Below are 16867 nucleotides of genomic sequence, written 5' to 3' on the forward strand. Positions count from 1 at the left end.
ACAGATCCAGTACAATGGCTCTGATCATGTACTAAGGAAATGACCATTCATTTTCTTAGTACAAAAATCTGTGAATTCTTAATTACTTAACATGCTAATTATAAATTATTGCTTTCTATCACTGATTATCATTGTCACATGTTATTGTTAAAATAAATGCTGAAATCATTCATTGCCTCATTCTATACTGTGTCAAAAGTAAAATGAATTTTAAACACTGTGCAAAGTAGTCAAGTTCCAAATAGAACCTTATGAGAATCTATTTGTAAAATTAAAATTTGTGACTCTGTCATTTATGATTACTTAAAGACTTTCAAAATACCCTTGTGTGTAGTTGTATAGTCACTTACATTTAATGTTATCTCATACATATTTTTGTTTGTTTTGTTTTGGAGCATAGAATTTGCTTTGTTTTTTAATTTAATTTTTTATTTATTTATGCATACAGAACTGGTGGGCAAGTCAGAGGTGCAGGAAGTGAGAGGATTCATCAGAGACAGAGTGGGGAGCAGAACACTCTGTCTGAGGGGTATACTGCTGAGGGGAGCAGCGGGTGAGACAGGAGGTCTGCTGTGCCATTTGGGTCACCCCCCTGGCTAGGGACTGAACTCTTGCTGCAGTGGCTGCTGGTAACTTCATAGTGCTGTGCATAAAATCCTTCACTAACTCTTATCAGGATAAAAATCTAATATCCTTAGCTGACCCACCTGACCAAACTCAATTCTCTTCCTCTTATCCACTCTCTCTCCCTCCATCCCTTCTTTCGTACTTTGGTTCCTTTCTCCTTTTTTCCTTTCTTTCTTAACATCCTTTCTACCTTTTTTTTTTTTCATTTACTTACTCATTTAAACACAATTTTTCGAGTTTCTATCTGTACTGGGCATTGTGTTTGGTATAGAGACATCAGTGAACAAACACAAACACATATATTCTGTCCCATTATCAAGTAATCACCTAAATGTCAAACATAGTAGCACAGTAATACAGGAGCACATGTGCCATAAGATGTAAAAGGGAGATCAGACTGACTCTGCAGACAGCACTGTGGAGCTGAGATCTGTACCTGTGAGTGTGCTCACCAGGGAAGACAGGATGGATGGGAATTCTGAGCACAAAGCACCACAGGACACACAGGAGGATGTCAGTAGCAGCTGTCCCGATCCATTTGTTAGGCATTTACTGATAACCTATTTTCACTGTAGTAGATCCTGATAAGTAAAAAAGAATATAAACTACAGTGTCTCTGCTCTCCAGGAACTCATCAGGTAATGAGTGGGGAGACAGGATCTGGGAGACTCCAGAAGAATGAGTGACTGTAAAAGGGGAATGGGAAAAGCTCTAGGCCAGAGGCCTGGGAGAACATGAACCAACTTCAGAGACTAAGAGAGCAGTGAGTTTGTGCTTGTCCGTGTCTTGCACCCTCTGTTTCTATCTGCCTCTGCAGCCCCTCATGCTCACAGCCTTTCTTGGGGCTCGGTGCCCAGCTCTAGCCACATTTTCTGGCCCTGACAACCTTCCTTCCATAAGCTTTCAGAGTTAAACACAACCTGTCTCTTTATCTTTGTGTTTTGCGCATGTTTAAAAAAAAAATCCACATTTGCATCTTCCTTACCAAACAAAGAGTTATTTGAGGACTTAGAATATAATAGGTGGTCAATAAGTACTTGTATTTTTTCTCCATCTAGAGCCCTATTGTTTCAGAGTCCACTCATAATAGGGATAACCACACTTCTTTCTCTGGTATCTTTTCCTCTGCTTTCTTCTCTCCACTCCCTCTTTGTGTAGAAGGGAGATATTTAGGTTTTTGGAAATATTCAAGAAAAATATTTATAAGAAAAACTATCTAAATTTTTAATTTTGATTTTCTCTTATTGTGTATGCCAACAAAATCTCATCATTTTATTTGCTATCTTATTCAAAACCCTCTCCAAGAGGGGAAAATCAAAACAAAACAATGAACTGGCAGGAAAACTCTCTATGCCAGATACACCTTTTGGCTTAATCATCATGTACCTCTATGTATACATGAACACACTGAACTTTATAAGCAAGTTTGAAAGAGGTAAGTGACTTTCCAAGAAGCCCCAGTTTTAAGTGGCAGAGCTGGATTTGTGCCCACCTCACCTCTGATACCACCAAGTTGATGAAGTTGCTTTCGCACCATCTATGTTTTGCTTCCATCGCCAGATTCCAGATGTTTTGATGCCATTGTCATTATAAACGTTGATATGGGAAATGGTTCTGTCATATTTTCTTAACAGGCCAGAGAATACTGTTATCAGTGTGGGATAGCAGGATACCTCTTGTTCTAACAAAATGTCTATTTGGGGAAGAATGCATGAAGTATTGATCCATGAATATGAAGCACATTGTTACTGGGAAGGCAGCTACCTAGTATTATCTGTGTCACACCAGTTTTCTCATTTCTAAGTTATTTTCATGAAAGTTGTCGTTTAAAGCTACTTTTGCTGGCTTGACACATAGAATGGCAGGAAGGTTGACAGCTAGCATGCATATACAGAAAAGAGATTACAGAAGCCTCAATCTAGGCAGTAGTTGTGCGCAGACTACGCAGGAGCAATATTTGGGGAGTAAAAGCGATGACACTTGATTACACAACTAATACATACGCACAACTTCCCTAGAAGCCACTGGTTGTACACCCAGGCAGTATTATGTGCTGTAGCAGAACATGAATGTCATAAAACTAAGAAGTCTGTAGTGAGCAAAAATGGATTTATGTTCATAGAATTAAACTAGAATATATAATACAAAAAAAAGTTATACTGTACATAATGTTAAAGCATCCTGTGCTGCCATTCTGATTCTATGAAACAGCTTTCCAGAGATTATCTGGTGGTTTAATAGAGGCTATTTTTCAGAGGACAGTAAAGCTGCAATCGGGGTGGCCTTGCAGTCATCTGAGGGCCAAATAATGCTCCCCGGTGCCCCTAAGTGCAGTGTAAGCTGTGTGCCAGATGAAAGAAAAGATACCAAAATGTCAATTTTGAGATACCAAATAGAGAATTAAATGTATTTACAGAAAAATATATAACTTCATTCTTGTTGCTAGAGATGATTGGATTTAATCAGAATCGAAAGATGGGTATTTTTAAAATCTATGATCTTTTTCTAATGAGTCAATGACACTGTATTGTAAGAAAATATTCACTAATTCTATGAACACTGTATTTATTCAGTCTCCCTGGACATTTAAGAATATGTTACCCCAGAAATCCTCTCACCGCCCCCCTGTACCTCTGGCCTGTACCCAAGTACTGTATGCATAAATAAATAAATCTTTAAAAAAGAAAAAAGAAAGAAACTTTGTTAAATGGAGCACGTGCTACCATGTTTGCATAGTTTGTAGTATGGATTTATGTTCCCCGTGAGCTTTCTTATATTTTCAAAGGACAGCTTTATTAAGAAAAGGAGAAAAGAGGCTATAGAGGCCTCTATAGTTACAGGCAGGTAGGAGAGATGCTGTGTACCTAATTTATCCTAACAAAATGGGGACATGCACACTAATGTTCAGTATGAACTACATTAGAGATGAGCACTAAATAACCTTCAGCACATGCATTTGTAATGTCCTAAATCAATTAAAATTAAATTACTGTTATCAGTCAGTAAACAGTTACAGGGACATGGGTTTGTTTGTTAGGGTTTGTGACATATCACTGAAATGACAGTTAATGTCCCTTTATTTCCATCCAGCAACATCAAGATCTCATCCTCTATCTAAACCTCCTTTTAAATTTCCTAGTGAAACCTGAATTGAGCAATACTGACTCACTGTGTGCTGGTTCTGTTACTTTTTTTTTACTTTTCTTACACTGAATCTTCTATCCACAGGTAATTGTTTCTTAACAGAATTCAGTGTGGGAAAGTTAGAACAGCAATGCCACATCTTATAAGAGAAACCCACTCAAATAATTTTATTAATTGTTTCCAGGCAATTCTATAGTATTTATTTATTCTGTATATACAGAGAAGATAAAAATAAACTTACCACCACGATATATCGAGGTCTGTATTGAATGGTGCCAAACAAACCCAGTATGACGACAATTATATGTAGAAAATTTCCCAGAATAGGTGCCCACTGGAAGCCAAGAAAGTCGAAGATCTGTCTCTCTAATGCTGAGAGCTACAAGAAAGCAAAGAGAGTCTATTAGCATCTAAACTAAGTATACTATCATATAATTTTAACCTTTATTTCACAACTAGAGAAGACTGCAATATTTAATTTCATCATATTTATGGACATCATCACTAGAACTGTGGTATGTATTTCATGTACTTTTTTTGCATCTTTTCTCAGAAATTATATTACAATGGAATATTGTGGATATAAATACAGGTAGATTTTAAACATAACTCAGTGTAAGTCGGTTTTAAGCCCATTTGAAGAGTTAAGCATATATTACTTAAGTCATTCCCTATAATATAAATCTGGACGGATCAATTATTATACTGTAATTTATGATATTAATTCATCACTATTTCTAGTAAAATGATTGACTTAATATAACATATTTAGAGCAAGAAGGCATTTTGCAATCTAAAACCAGTATTATTTTGGAAAAAATCTTCCTATTCACCTCTGTTTTCTAGTGTGAAACAAATTTTGAAATATTTTCTTCTGCTTATTTCCTTTCATTACACTGTCATTGGTGATAATTAATAACCCCTTTTTCAAAAGAAAGTTTACTTATTTACTCTGAGCTCCAGACATTGATGTAAAGCTAGAGTTGAATAGCTCCTTTGAATTCTGTTTTATTGAACTCATATGCTTATATGAGCTCATCTTAGTTTATGTAAAATCCTTTTTAAATACCCAAATAAAAATTATGGGGCCATAAGAATTATAGACATGACAGAGTTTATTATATTTTATTTATTGAATATGACTAAATTTTAAAACAATTCTAAGACACATTAAAATATATGGCTAATCCATTTATGATGAAACATGAATTTCATATAGTCTAGTCAACACCAAGGCTGTCATTATCAGGGACAAATTACATCGATTGTATTTTATACAAAAAATATAATTCCACCTGCCGTTTTTGTATACTAGTCTTATGTATTTCAAGGTGTTTGATGGATTTACTCATAAAAGAGTAGCTCAGATAAAATGAGTCAACGATTAGCTATACTTTGGCCTTTGAAGATAAAGATTTGAGAAGAAAATGGCACTCTATGTATATTTTTAGTTATATGGCTGGTGCATGCCTCAATAGTTTTAATTTCCTTGGATATAAAGATTGTCCTCCATTCAGTAAAACTGAGTGTACCTTGGTTAAAATTTGGCTCAGCAAGCTATATTAGAAGAAAAGAAAAAAAGAACAAATGCCAGAAGACAACCACACCAGAACAACATCATGTCCTGAGTATTTCCTTCTCATCAAATAATTTGTCACCATCCCCTGTTCTAACAAACAGGAAGATACACAGAATTGGCAAAAACACAAAATAATCAAGAGCAGCACTGGGTTTTCAATACTTGGTTTGCCTCAGCTTGTGACTCTAATTAGGTCCCAGGAACCTGCCCCTAAAAATAGAGCATTTTATTTATTAGTCTATCAGAGATGTAAATGTGCAGGTTTTTTTTTTTTTTTAATGTCCAAACAGGATGGATATACCCAGAAAAAAAAAAAAAAAAAAAAGCAATCTTGAAGAGCAGCTGCAGGCAATTCATTTTGAAAAGCAAGTCTAATTTAAAGCTGTCGTGCATCACAAAAACCTTTAAAGTGAACTTTTCAAACACAGAAAAACCCATTTTCTTTTCTGTCAGAACATGCATGGGTAGCACTCTCTTTTATGATATTAAGAAAACACACAATGAAAGAAACCATATTAATGCCACTTATTAGAAAATCTGCATTCTTTATTGAAAACCCTACAGATCTTTATTTGTAAACGTTTATTCCTGTCAAATTACTGAAAAATGAATTTATGGTGATTTGAAATAAAATGAAAGCACAAAATGAAAGTTCATAAAATAATTATGAAGGGATCATCTCAAGTATCAGATAAGAGGTAGTTATGAGAACTTAGTGAGCATTTTGTTCTTAAAAACCTAACAACAAAAGACCCTTCAAAAATAAACAAAATATCATTGCACTTTTGCATAGTTATTTTATCTAATTCCATGCTAAGTTATTTATTTTGCAGCCAAATATCTTCTCTCTAAAAGTCATAATTTCTGGGAAATTACTTCTTGAGAACCACCAAGTGAAATTAAGTGATATCCACGTTGTTTTATTAATTCAGAAAAAATATGAATATATTTAAGATCTATCTCTGTTCAAGTCTTTCTCATCAATAGTAGGTGAAGTCTCATATACCACTGTGACCTGAATTGTGTTCACCTCTCCTAAATTTCATGACCTTTCAAGTTTCCACTTGGGAAACTTGAGAACAGTTATAGTGCTTACAACATGGAAATTAGGAAGCATTTAAAGTCTGATCTTTACTTATTTGTTACAAGAGCCTGTTGTTAATATTTACCTATATTGCTGAACATGGCACCTAGAAATAGTGGTTCTGAGTTAGGAGAGCAGTGAAAGGAAGTTGGCAATTATGCATAAATCAAAAGTAGCCAGTCCAGATGAGTGCAGAAGAAAGAGGACATAGGGAGGGCATCTGAGAAATACCACTGCAAAGAAAAGAATGAATGTTGTATTTGGCAAACTTGAAGTTTAAATCAAGGTAGGGATAAAGACAACAGGACACTGCAGAGAAAGCAAAACCACCAGGTAGCATTTTACATAAAATAGGAACAATGATTGAAAAACCAATGAAATTGTTTCTAAATGAAAGGTAAATTTGGGAACAATCTGACATCTATGCTAATATAATGAAAAAGGGTATGTTCCTGTTCCTTACAAGCTAATACATAATAACCATAATCTTAAGGTGGAAGGAAAAAAGACGAGAGGGAGAGTGAGAGAGGACACCAACTCAGCTATGCAAGGAAAATAAAGTCACAGAATTCCAAGAATGCTGAGAATGGGGCATTATTTTGAATGAAAAATATGAAGATGTCATTGAAACTTTCTCCTGGAGTGGTACAAGGCTAACAACATTGGAAGAACAGTTGAGAAATATTACCCTAATTCACGTTGGGGGCTGTATAAAAAAGATTCCACTCATAATGTAAATGTTGTATATGAATGTAAATATTGCTTATTGAATTGCAACTTTCAGAATCAAGTTGTAGAAAGCTTGAAAATCTTCATTACGATTATGGAACAAAATGTAAATGCAATATGGCCAAATAAAGTATGTCTAACAGAGGTGGGAAAAACTGAATGTTCTGAGTCTAAATCCCGTGTGTATGTCAAGGGGGAAAGAAATGATCCTCCAGGATCAGCCTTTTACTTATCAAGCTTCAAGGAGAAAATAGCATTTCCTATAAATCTATGAGTCGTTAACCACACCTCATATTAATCACAGTTCAAGAAGTGTCCTTGATTATTTAATGCCCAATCAAATTGGGTAGTGCCAAAAAGAAGCACTTAATAGAACAATTTGCTTATTGATCCACATATATGCTTACTGGCATAATATATGGCATTTTGCATAATTGCTCATAATAACTATTACTAATTGTGAAAATTAATTTACACTTAATTCAAGAGCTGTAAAAACTGCAGGTGTCCAAATATTTTCCTGGGCTAAATTTAGCCATGCTGGGATTACATAAGGAGCTTCTTCCCAAACAAAAACTGGGTAAGAATGCTCCTTCTTAAGGAGTGAGGGCCACTGGAGATTTAACTTAACAGTAAGAAAAGTGAGCTATCTTTTAGACTTATATCCCCTCTGGACTTTCACACTGCTTGCTAGAGGCAAATACAATAATAAAGATCAAAATAGTTAAACCCATAATGGCAGAATCAGAAAGCATTTGATAACTGCAGTGTCATAAAATACTGGGAAAGTAAACCATGTTGTATGACTGATACCTTATTCTGAATTACCTCTAGCCTAGGAATTTATACAAGTAAGCATTTTGTAACCATGGAGGAACAAATCATTCCTTGAAGTAGGAAATTATGAGATCTAATTAACATTCCTATTAGCTAAATTGACAAAATTCAGGATATTGCAAGTAAGTGTTGGATAAATAGAAATAGGTTTCTTTATGTCTGAAAAATCCATGGCACCCTCAGCTTCACAATCATCACCCTTGCTTCTTTTTCTCTAAAATCTTAAAACTACTTAACTCCAAAAAGACTTTTCATGCTTAGATCAATAATGTTCAATTTCTGTGTTGTAGACTCAATGTAGGCCAATAACGATCCTATATTTTAAGCTACAATTTGTGAATTTTTTTTCAAGGCTCTGAAATGAAAGGAAAAAGATAAATAGCATTTATAGCATGACCTACTTCATGGAGACATACCATAAGCGGTTCTAATTAGCTGGAGAATTACCACTGTGATAAGTAGGCAGTATTTTAGAGAAGTTTCTCTAGAACTGCCTATAGAGAGTTAACCAAACCTTAAGATATACAAAGATTTCAACTGACCCAGGAACTCTAGAATGACCTGTTCATAATTTGGGTAATCTAAGAAAGACAGTAATAGTGTCAAGGACTTCACACTTTCTGCATGGTTTAGTAATATTTGGTAGGCATTGGATGGTAAAGGTTATACCAGTGAGCTAATAATCCAATTACTTAACAAAATGAATAGAAATATATCAAATTTACTATACCACTTCTTTTTCTTGTTGTTTGATGGTTCCACACCATCTCAGTGGCCTGAATGATCAATCATATCCACTGAGGTGAGGTGGAAGTATGAATGCCAAGAGAAGGAATATTTGCCTAAATGTCAATTGTGATCATTAGTCCCTGAATTGCCTTTATAGATAAAGCAACTGTCTCCAGAACATCTGAAAAGACTTCTTGAATTCTCTCTATACATGGAGTTTGCTTATTTCAGGGAAATAAAATGCATTTCCTGTCCATACAATTCAATAATGGAGATGTGAACTGCTTGGTCACATCAACAACACTGGAAATCAGAAAACAACAACATGCTGTATTGCACTTTATGCTTTGAAGAGATAAGCAAGTGGGCCTAACAGATCAAGGGAACTTTCTGTCAACAAAGGAACAAACATTACACTGCAAATAGATTTATGGAGCTTGATCAGCTAAAAGAGCATGAAAAACATCTCTGCAACACCAATTCACTCAGGAAAGTGCTTCAGTATATTTTGTGCCCTGACTAAGCAATCAACTAACAGAGTGGCAACTATTGCATCAACGTCTCCCTATGTCAGAGAATAAGCCAATGTATTAAAGCATAAAAGAATAGAAATAATGTGATATGTCATTATTCAACATATAACTTTTCCCTTTTCATATCTATTAACCAAATTTGATGCTGACAAAGAAAGATAATATTATATTCCTTTTGCATAGATGAAGAAACTCAAGACAATCAACTAATTACCATCAGAGATGAAACTAGCATCTTTATGTGCTGACCTTATACTCTGAAATTGTGCATACATCATAGAAAGAAAAAATTTTATTGCAAGATATAGAAATAATACAGGAAGCCCAACAGGGTACTTCATGATGTAGTTATATTTTCTCCCCTCACACTCATATCTGGGTGGGCAACCCTTCCTTTGTCAAAGGAAGCATGTCACACCTTCTAGAAACTTAGCAGTGTGCTATCTCACTCAAGCTTCAGATCCTTCATCAAGATGTGATTGTAGAAATCTTTGCCTTGCAGATAAACATTAGTCTATGCATGCCAAACACACAGAGAACAATCAATAAGGTCAAAGGGTTGTTTATTGGTTTCCGTTACTCCAATGCTCTAACATATTACTACAAGCCTCTGCAGTTCAGAGTGAAAAGTCATTCTCACTGCCCTAAAATAAAGTTGTTGCTGGGGCTGGAAGCTGAAGGGGAGATTTCCTTCCCTTGAATTTTGCAGCTTCTTAAAGTTCTCCATATGTCTTGACCCTTTTCCTTCATCTTCAAAGACAGAAACAGTGGGTTGAGTGAGAACTCATGCCACCAGCCCTCTCGTTCCTTCTCATCTGCTTCTCTCTTCTGCTAATAAAGACCCTTGTGATAACACTGGTCATCCTTAAATCATCCAGACAAATCTCTCTTTTTTTAAATATTTATTTCTTTTATTTGTGCATACAAGAACTGTGCAGGCCAGTGGTGTGGAGGATCATAGGAGGGTGAGAGGACTCACCAGAGACAGCGTGGGGAGCAGGACTGGTAGATCTATAGAAATAATTGCTGAAGGGAGCAGTGGAGGAGACAGAAGAGGTCTGCTGTGCCATTTGGGTCACCTCTTGGGCCCAGGATCGCACTCATTCTGCAGTGTTTGGGAATAGCTTGATAGCTATTCCACCAGGAAGGACCCCCTCCCCAAATCTCTTTATCGTAACATCAGATGAATACTTAATTCCATCTATCACCTTAATTCTCCTTCACCATGGAAGCTTAGGATATAGGTTTAGTTGGGGGCCAATATGCTGCCTACACACAGTTGCTGTTCTCTAGCCTTTCTGTTTAGAGCTCCTCAGGGATGCTGTACACTCTGGAGGTGGAAATGTGTGCACGCCTTAGTAGTCATGCTCTGATCAGCCCACCCCCATTACTGAGGTAGCCAAGAATCTTCTAACCCATTCTGCACTCAGTTTCTTTTCAAGAAAATTCTTTAATATAGTATTATATCACAGCTCTTCAAAATTCAAAGTTTTGTTATAATTATTAGGATTGATGCAAATACATATAGCTCTATCTCCACCAAAGCTTCATAAAATTCTATCATAAAGAAATGGAGGGAGAGGGAGAATACAGATTGGGAGTTGAGTTCTATAGTGACAAAAGAGATTTCCAACTTACTAATGAGTTAACAAATCTGCAAAACAGTGGTCTGAATACATACCATGGAAGCTGTCCAATAAGAAGATGAAGAATAAGTTGTGCCTGATTAAATAGCTTGAGCCTTAGCTCACAATTATTGGAAAACCATAAAGTTCCTATCTCTTTATAAAGGTGTCATAAAGAGCATTATACATTAGAGAATGCCTCAGTAAGAGGTTTGCAGGTATTCTGATCTCATAACAGAAATAAGGGGATAGTGGAGATAAGGATAAAACTTGGAATGAAGCTAGGGTGCACATGGAAGTTCTTACCCTCATCAAGAGACAGAGGGACCTAATTGAAACACTGGCCAGAGAATTTAAAAAAGGGAAATATGGAAATCAAGAACAACTGGCTAAAGGCCAATTATATGTGAAAAACTGAAGGATCAACCAGATCATTTCATCTTAAATCTTCATTTTGATAAAGAAAATTTGCTGGGTAGGTACTGGTAAAATCATTGAAAGTGAAGAGGCAAACTTCAATTTTGAAGCTGGTAGATTTGAATTCCTTATGGAAGATCTTACATCAGATTACATATTCCAGTTGTGGGTTTTCCTTATCTTATTTTTTTTTAAAGGACAAATTAAAGCCAGCATGGACAGTCCATCTGTGGGTGCATGTTTTGATAATGCCTCAGAGAACGGGGCTGTGACTACCCACCCTGAACTCAACACAAGTTTGGAGGCCACTTCAGATTTGTGCCCAAATGTGCATAAATGTGAACAAAAGTTATGTCTCTTACAAGCTACATGAATTAGAATGAGTCAAAAAAGAGAGGAATGAGCACAAAACATCCTGTAAGGGAACCCAAAGCCTACTAAAAGCACCCTTCAGCGTTTCACTGCTAGGGATTATTTCAATCACTACACTTTTATCAACCTAGTTAGTTTAGCTAAGTATACAAAGTTTCAAGCTATTGGGTTTCATTATGGGAAATAGGGTTATTATAATTAAGGAAATTATAAACTATTTCCTTGGGCAGCAAAAGTTTTATTTTTTTTTTAAAGAATCTTATATTTTTTCTTGCCAAGAGAAGGGGTTTTATATTTGCTTTCTAGTTCTGCAGCCAGTGACACAGGCATAAAATTATGTTACAAAGAAATTACAGAAATACATTTACCCTAATTTTATACTTTCAATAATATTTTGGGTAAGCATTTCTCTCTCTATCTCTCTCTCGCTCGCTCGCTCACACACACACACACATACACACACACACAGACAGACATAGGCAGAAGAGAATATTCTGTGAATACTAATTTGTGGACATCCTTTGATCTCGAAACAAAAGGTTTGTTTTCATCATGTGATTCAAATTCTGAGTCTCCTTACCCTGCCAAAAGTTATCTTGCAGGCCCTCCCTGGTGGCGCAGAGGGTTAAAGCACAGCACTAAGAAGCTAAAGCTACTTCAGCATGAGTTCAATCCCTGCCCTGGAGGTGACCCATATTGCGCAGCAGACCTCTCCTGAGTCACCCACTGCTCCCCTCAGCAGTGTACCTCCTGAGTCGGCCTGTTCTGCTCCTCATTCTGTCCCTGGTGAATCCTCTCACCCCCTTCCACCTCTGACCTATATCCCAATTCTGTATGCATAAATAAATAAATCTTTAAAAAAAAAAGTTATCTTGCAACCAACTTGGCCAAGGAGAAGCCTATCTTTAAAATGCAAGTAAAGTCCATGAATCATACAAGCCTGGAATAAGCGACTAGTTTTGCAAAAGCCCAAAGTGCCAATTTGTTACAGAATAGTGACTGAAGATTGGATTTCAAACCTCCAGTGGAGCTATAACGGATCCAGGAACACTAAAGTTGAACCCTTAGGCTGGGTGACCTACACATTCCCACAAACTGCTGGCAGTCACAAACCTGTTGTGGTATTTAAGACTCCCAAAGAGGTTTTACTTAAACGGCAACCCAGCACAAGAAGATAGAAGAGTGGGTTATAGGCCAAAGTTTCTTTCAGTGTTTCTTTTCTTGCTTTTATTTTTAGCAGAAAGTTCCTGCAAGCATTTTTTCCTTAAAGAATGTCTTTAAGGAAGAATTAGATTCAGCAAGAATTAAATTTTTCATTTGGAAATGAAATCAAAACAACATAAAAGTAAACTTGAACCTATTAAAGTATTTATGCTCTAGAGAAACCATTCTCATTGAAAATTAGGATATGTAATGAACATTAAAGTAACAAACAGCTAATGGCTATCCTTAGTTAAATCCACTGTCACCGACCTTAGTTGATGAAATGGTCTTCATCATGTTGATATGTTCCCAATCTTTGAATCTCCAGGGACAAAATGAATTACCCATTTTTTTAACCATAGGCACACTTCTTAAAATATTACAATGCTACAAAAAATATTAAAATGTTTCTCAAAGAACTAGTGAAATTTGATCAGCTTGACAATCTAGATTTTAGATAGTAAGCACACAGACTAAATAAAATAGGCCCTTTCATAGGATCTGTCTTCTGGCTTCTATATTAGTAGGGGGGATAGAATAAGGTTTAATGTTAATTTTATGAGTTCTGCTGCAACCGTGTTTATCAAATGGAGATATATTGTCAACCTCCTGAGTTTTGAGTTCAGTCACACTCCATGTCTAGCAAGAGTCATTATTTGTAAAGTCTTTGATGGATATAATATAATACTTTTTCCTCATTGCAGCTTAAAGTAATATTACCATTACAGAAAAGCATAATTTTGATGTTTGACGTATCTTTCAGCATAGGTTATTTTAAAGTATAAGAAGAACTAAGATTTTTACACGTCCTTTTACATGCTAAAGTTAATGGTAAAAGGAAAAAATGGAAGCTAATATTTGCCTGCCACCTACTGTATCAGGCATTATATATAGCATGTCATCAGAGCTAAATTAAAACCTTGTGAAGTGGGTATTTTATCACCACTTTATAGAGATTTAAACCCGACACTCTCAAGAACCAACTATTAAGTATTAGAACCAGACTGAGAATCTAGCTCATTCAGGTTCCAGAGTCTGGACATAGCATGGAGTTTCTCTAAAGTTTACATTAGTATCTAAATTACTTTAATATCATATTAAATTATATGTATACTTGATCAACTGTGTCTATAGATATTTAATTTGCATCTCATTCATGTATTTATTTTTATTTTAATGGTAAAGTTATAGGAATATTTTCAACCACAAATAGGAATACATTTTTAAAAACACAGAGAAGCTGTCCACCTGTGGAAGGTCGAATGCAAATACTTCTGTTTTCCTCCTGCTACCTACATCTAAAAACCTTTTGTATAACATGTAGAAAATATATATGAAGATTCTAAAAGGTGAAGAGAAGAAGGCAGCACAAGAAGCCACCTGAGAAATTAACTGGTGACTTTCTGGGGTTTTGTTTCATTGGGTATAATCCAGACTTGGAACTGATGAAGCACATAAAACTCAGAAACTGCATTTGGAATGATTAAAAAAAAAATCCTCAAAACCTTCTTTCTAAGTCCAAATCACTAGATAAAGGGTAATCTATTAAGAGAGAAACTTTTAGACAATCAACACTTTACTCCAGTGAAACACTATGTAAACAACTAATGCCTGGTTGATGATGCCAACCAAGAAAGGGTGAGAGGGGATCCTGGCATGGCTGTAACACAGTAAGGATGGTGTCAGAGGAGTCTAACCAGAGAGCTGGCATTCTCATGGCTGCAGTGAATGATGAGTCTCAACCATTATCAGAAAGTGGTGACAATGAAGGCCATGTGGGGAGACTGGACTTGCGTTCTCACTTGGTAGTAACATGGCATCCCGCCACCCCTTTCACCACTAGCATAAGATGAACCCGAGTGGAGAGCTGGCACTGTCACCAATGCCCAGAAGTAATGAGCTTATTCAAACTCCAGGGTCAGTGGAGACAACATGAAGAGATGATATCTCACGTCCAGCAAACATGAGAGTCCTCGTTTCAGATATTAGTGGAGTGTGAATGTGAATATGCACTTCCTTGACCTGGGAATGGAAAACTGCTCTTTGCCCTTCCCCTGATCTATCAATGTCAGGAAAAGTAGTTAAAACAGAAGTTTTAAATAGTATTCAAAGTCATAATACAAAAATGTTCAGGTTTCAACCAAAATCATTTGTCATATCAAGAACCAGAAAGACCTTAAATGGAATGAAAAAATGACAGGTAATGAAAGGCAACACCAAGAAGAAGATGCTAAAATAATCTGACAAAATTTTTTAAAATTCATAAAAATGATAACAAAAAATTACAATGCCTCAGTACAAAGAAGAAATTATCAGTAGGGCCCTCCCTGCTGGTGCAATCGGTCAAAGCGAACCACCAACAAGCTTGCAGCAACCACAGCAGCACAAGTTCAATCCCCTGCCAGGGAGGTGACCCAAATGGTGTGGCAGACCTCTCCTGACCTGCCCGCTGCTCCCCTCAGCAGTGTACTTCATGGATATTCCTGTTCTGCTCCCCACTCTGACTCTGGTGAATTCTCTCACTGACACTGCACCTCTGGCCTGGACCCTGGTTCTGTATGATAAATAAATAAATTTTTAAAAAAGAAGAAGAAAAATTAATCAGCAAAGGAATGAGAGATATAAAGAAGGAAAAAAAACAAATGAAAATTTAAGAACTTAAATAGAATAACTGAAATGAAAAGGTCAATAGATGGAATCAACAACTAAATACATGCGACATAGGAAGAATCAATGAACTGAAAGACAGAACAATGAAGATTACCCAATCTGAAACAACACAGAGAAAACAGATTTAAAAAATGAATAGAGATTCAAGGACTGAAGCTCTTTCTTTCTATACTACAGCTTCATTCAAGAAGTTCACATAGAACTTCTCACTCTACCTTACTGTCTTTTAATATCCTGTATTTTATTTCTAACTCTAGTTTTTCAGTACTGCATTCTTTATCCTTGGAAATATTTTCTTACTCATGTTATTTTCCCTCACTCTTTTGGATATGCTAAACACAATCACTGAATTTAAAAGTAAATTACTATTACAAATATTTGTATTTTTGTTAATTCTATTTTTTTTTAAGATTTATTTATTTATGCACATGGAACCGGGGTACAGGCCAGAGATGCAGGGGCGGTGAGAGGCTTCACCCAAGACAGAGGGGGAAGCAGAACAGACAGATCGATGAAGCATGCTGCTAAGGGAAGCAATGTGGTAGGCCAGGAGAGGTCTGCCACACCATGTGGTCACCTCCTAGGGTGGGGATTGAACTCATGCTGAAGTGGCTTTAGCTTTTTAGTGCTGTGTTTTATTTAACCTGTTGCACCACCAGGGAGAGTCAATTCTATTTTTTTAAATATGCTTAGTTATTTTTCTCTTTTCTTAGCTCATTTTAAATTTAATTTAACATATCAATTTATTCTTATTTCATATTCTGTGTCCGATAACTGTAGATTTAAATCAAGCACTTGCTTTTTTTCTATTATTTTACACATATGGTATGTAGGTGTCTTGTGTGTTCTAAATTGCTGATTGCTAGTCTATTTTTGGAACTTCATCTTTGGAAGATTTTATGATTTGTTAAGGTGGAAACCCTATAAAGGGGTTTTATTTGCTCTTAAATTTTCATTTGTATTTGCAAATATCTCAAAGCACTAATAGCTTACTACCACTTTTAAATGATTTTTGACTTCCAGATGTCCTGAGTCATCCAAATGGTGGGTGAGAGAATTATGAGAGCACTAATCTATTTTCATGAACATACAGGAGAAATTTTTATAGTTCTCCATCTAGTGCTAAGATTTGAGGCACAAAATTCTGTTTTGGAGACAGACTTGGGACTAGTGCACCCTCACTTTGAAGCTGTAGGTGTCTGGAGCACCAGCTTTATGAAAAAATTCTTCTACTAGATTCTAGCTTGGGTATTCCTTTAAAATTTGCCTTTTGCACCCCATTCTTTGAATATTGAATATGAAACTCAAGTTCAGAAAA

At 36.0% G+C, this 16867-nt stretch overlaps 1 protein-coding gene across 1 annotated transcript in view; it reads right to left on the reverse strand.

The window, feature by feature from the left end:
• NKAIN3 (Na+/K+ transporting ATPase interacting 3) overlaps positions 1–16867 on the reverse strand; it is a 500340-nt gene that overhangs the window by 231634 nt on the left and 251839 nt on the right. The window contains exon 2 of the mRNA XM_012722912.1: positions 4013–4150. Coding sequence (XP_012578366.1) covers positions 4013–4150 — 138 coding nt within the window. The remainder of the gene's footprint in view (positions 1–4012; positions 4151–16867) is intronic.

This window comes from Condylura cristata, unplaced genomic scaffold, assembly GCF_000260355.1.
Source record: "Condylura cristata isolate star-nosed mole 26May11 unplaced genomic scaffold, ConCri1.0 scaffold00009, whole genome shotgun sequence".
Classification (NCBI taxonomy): Eukaryota; Metazoa; Chordata; class Mammalia; order Eulipotyphla; family Talpidae; genus Condylura; species Condylura cristata.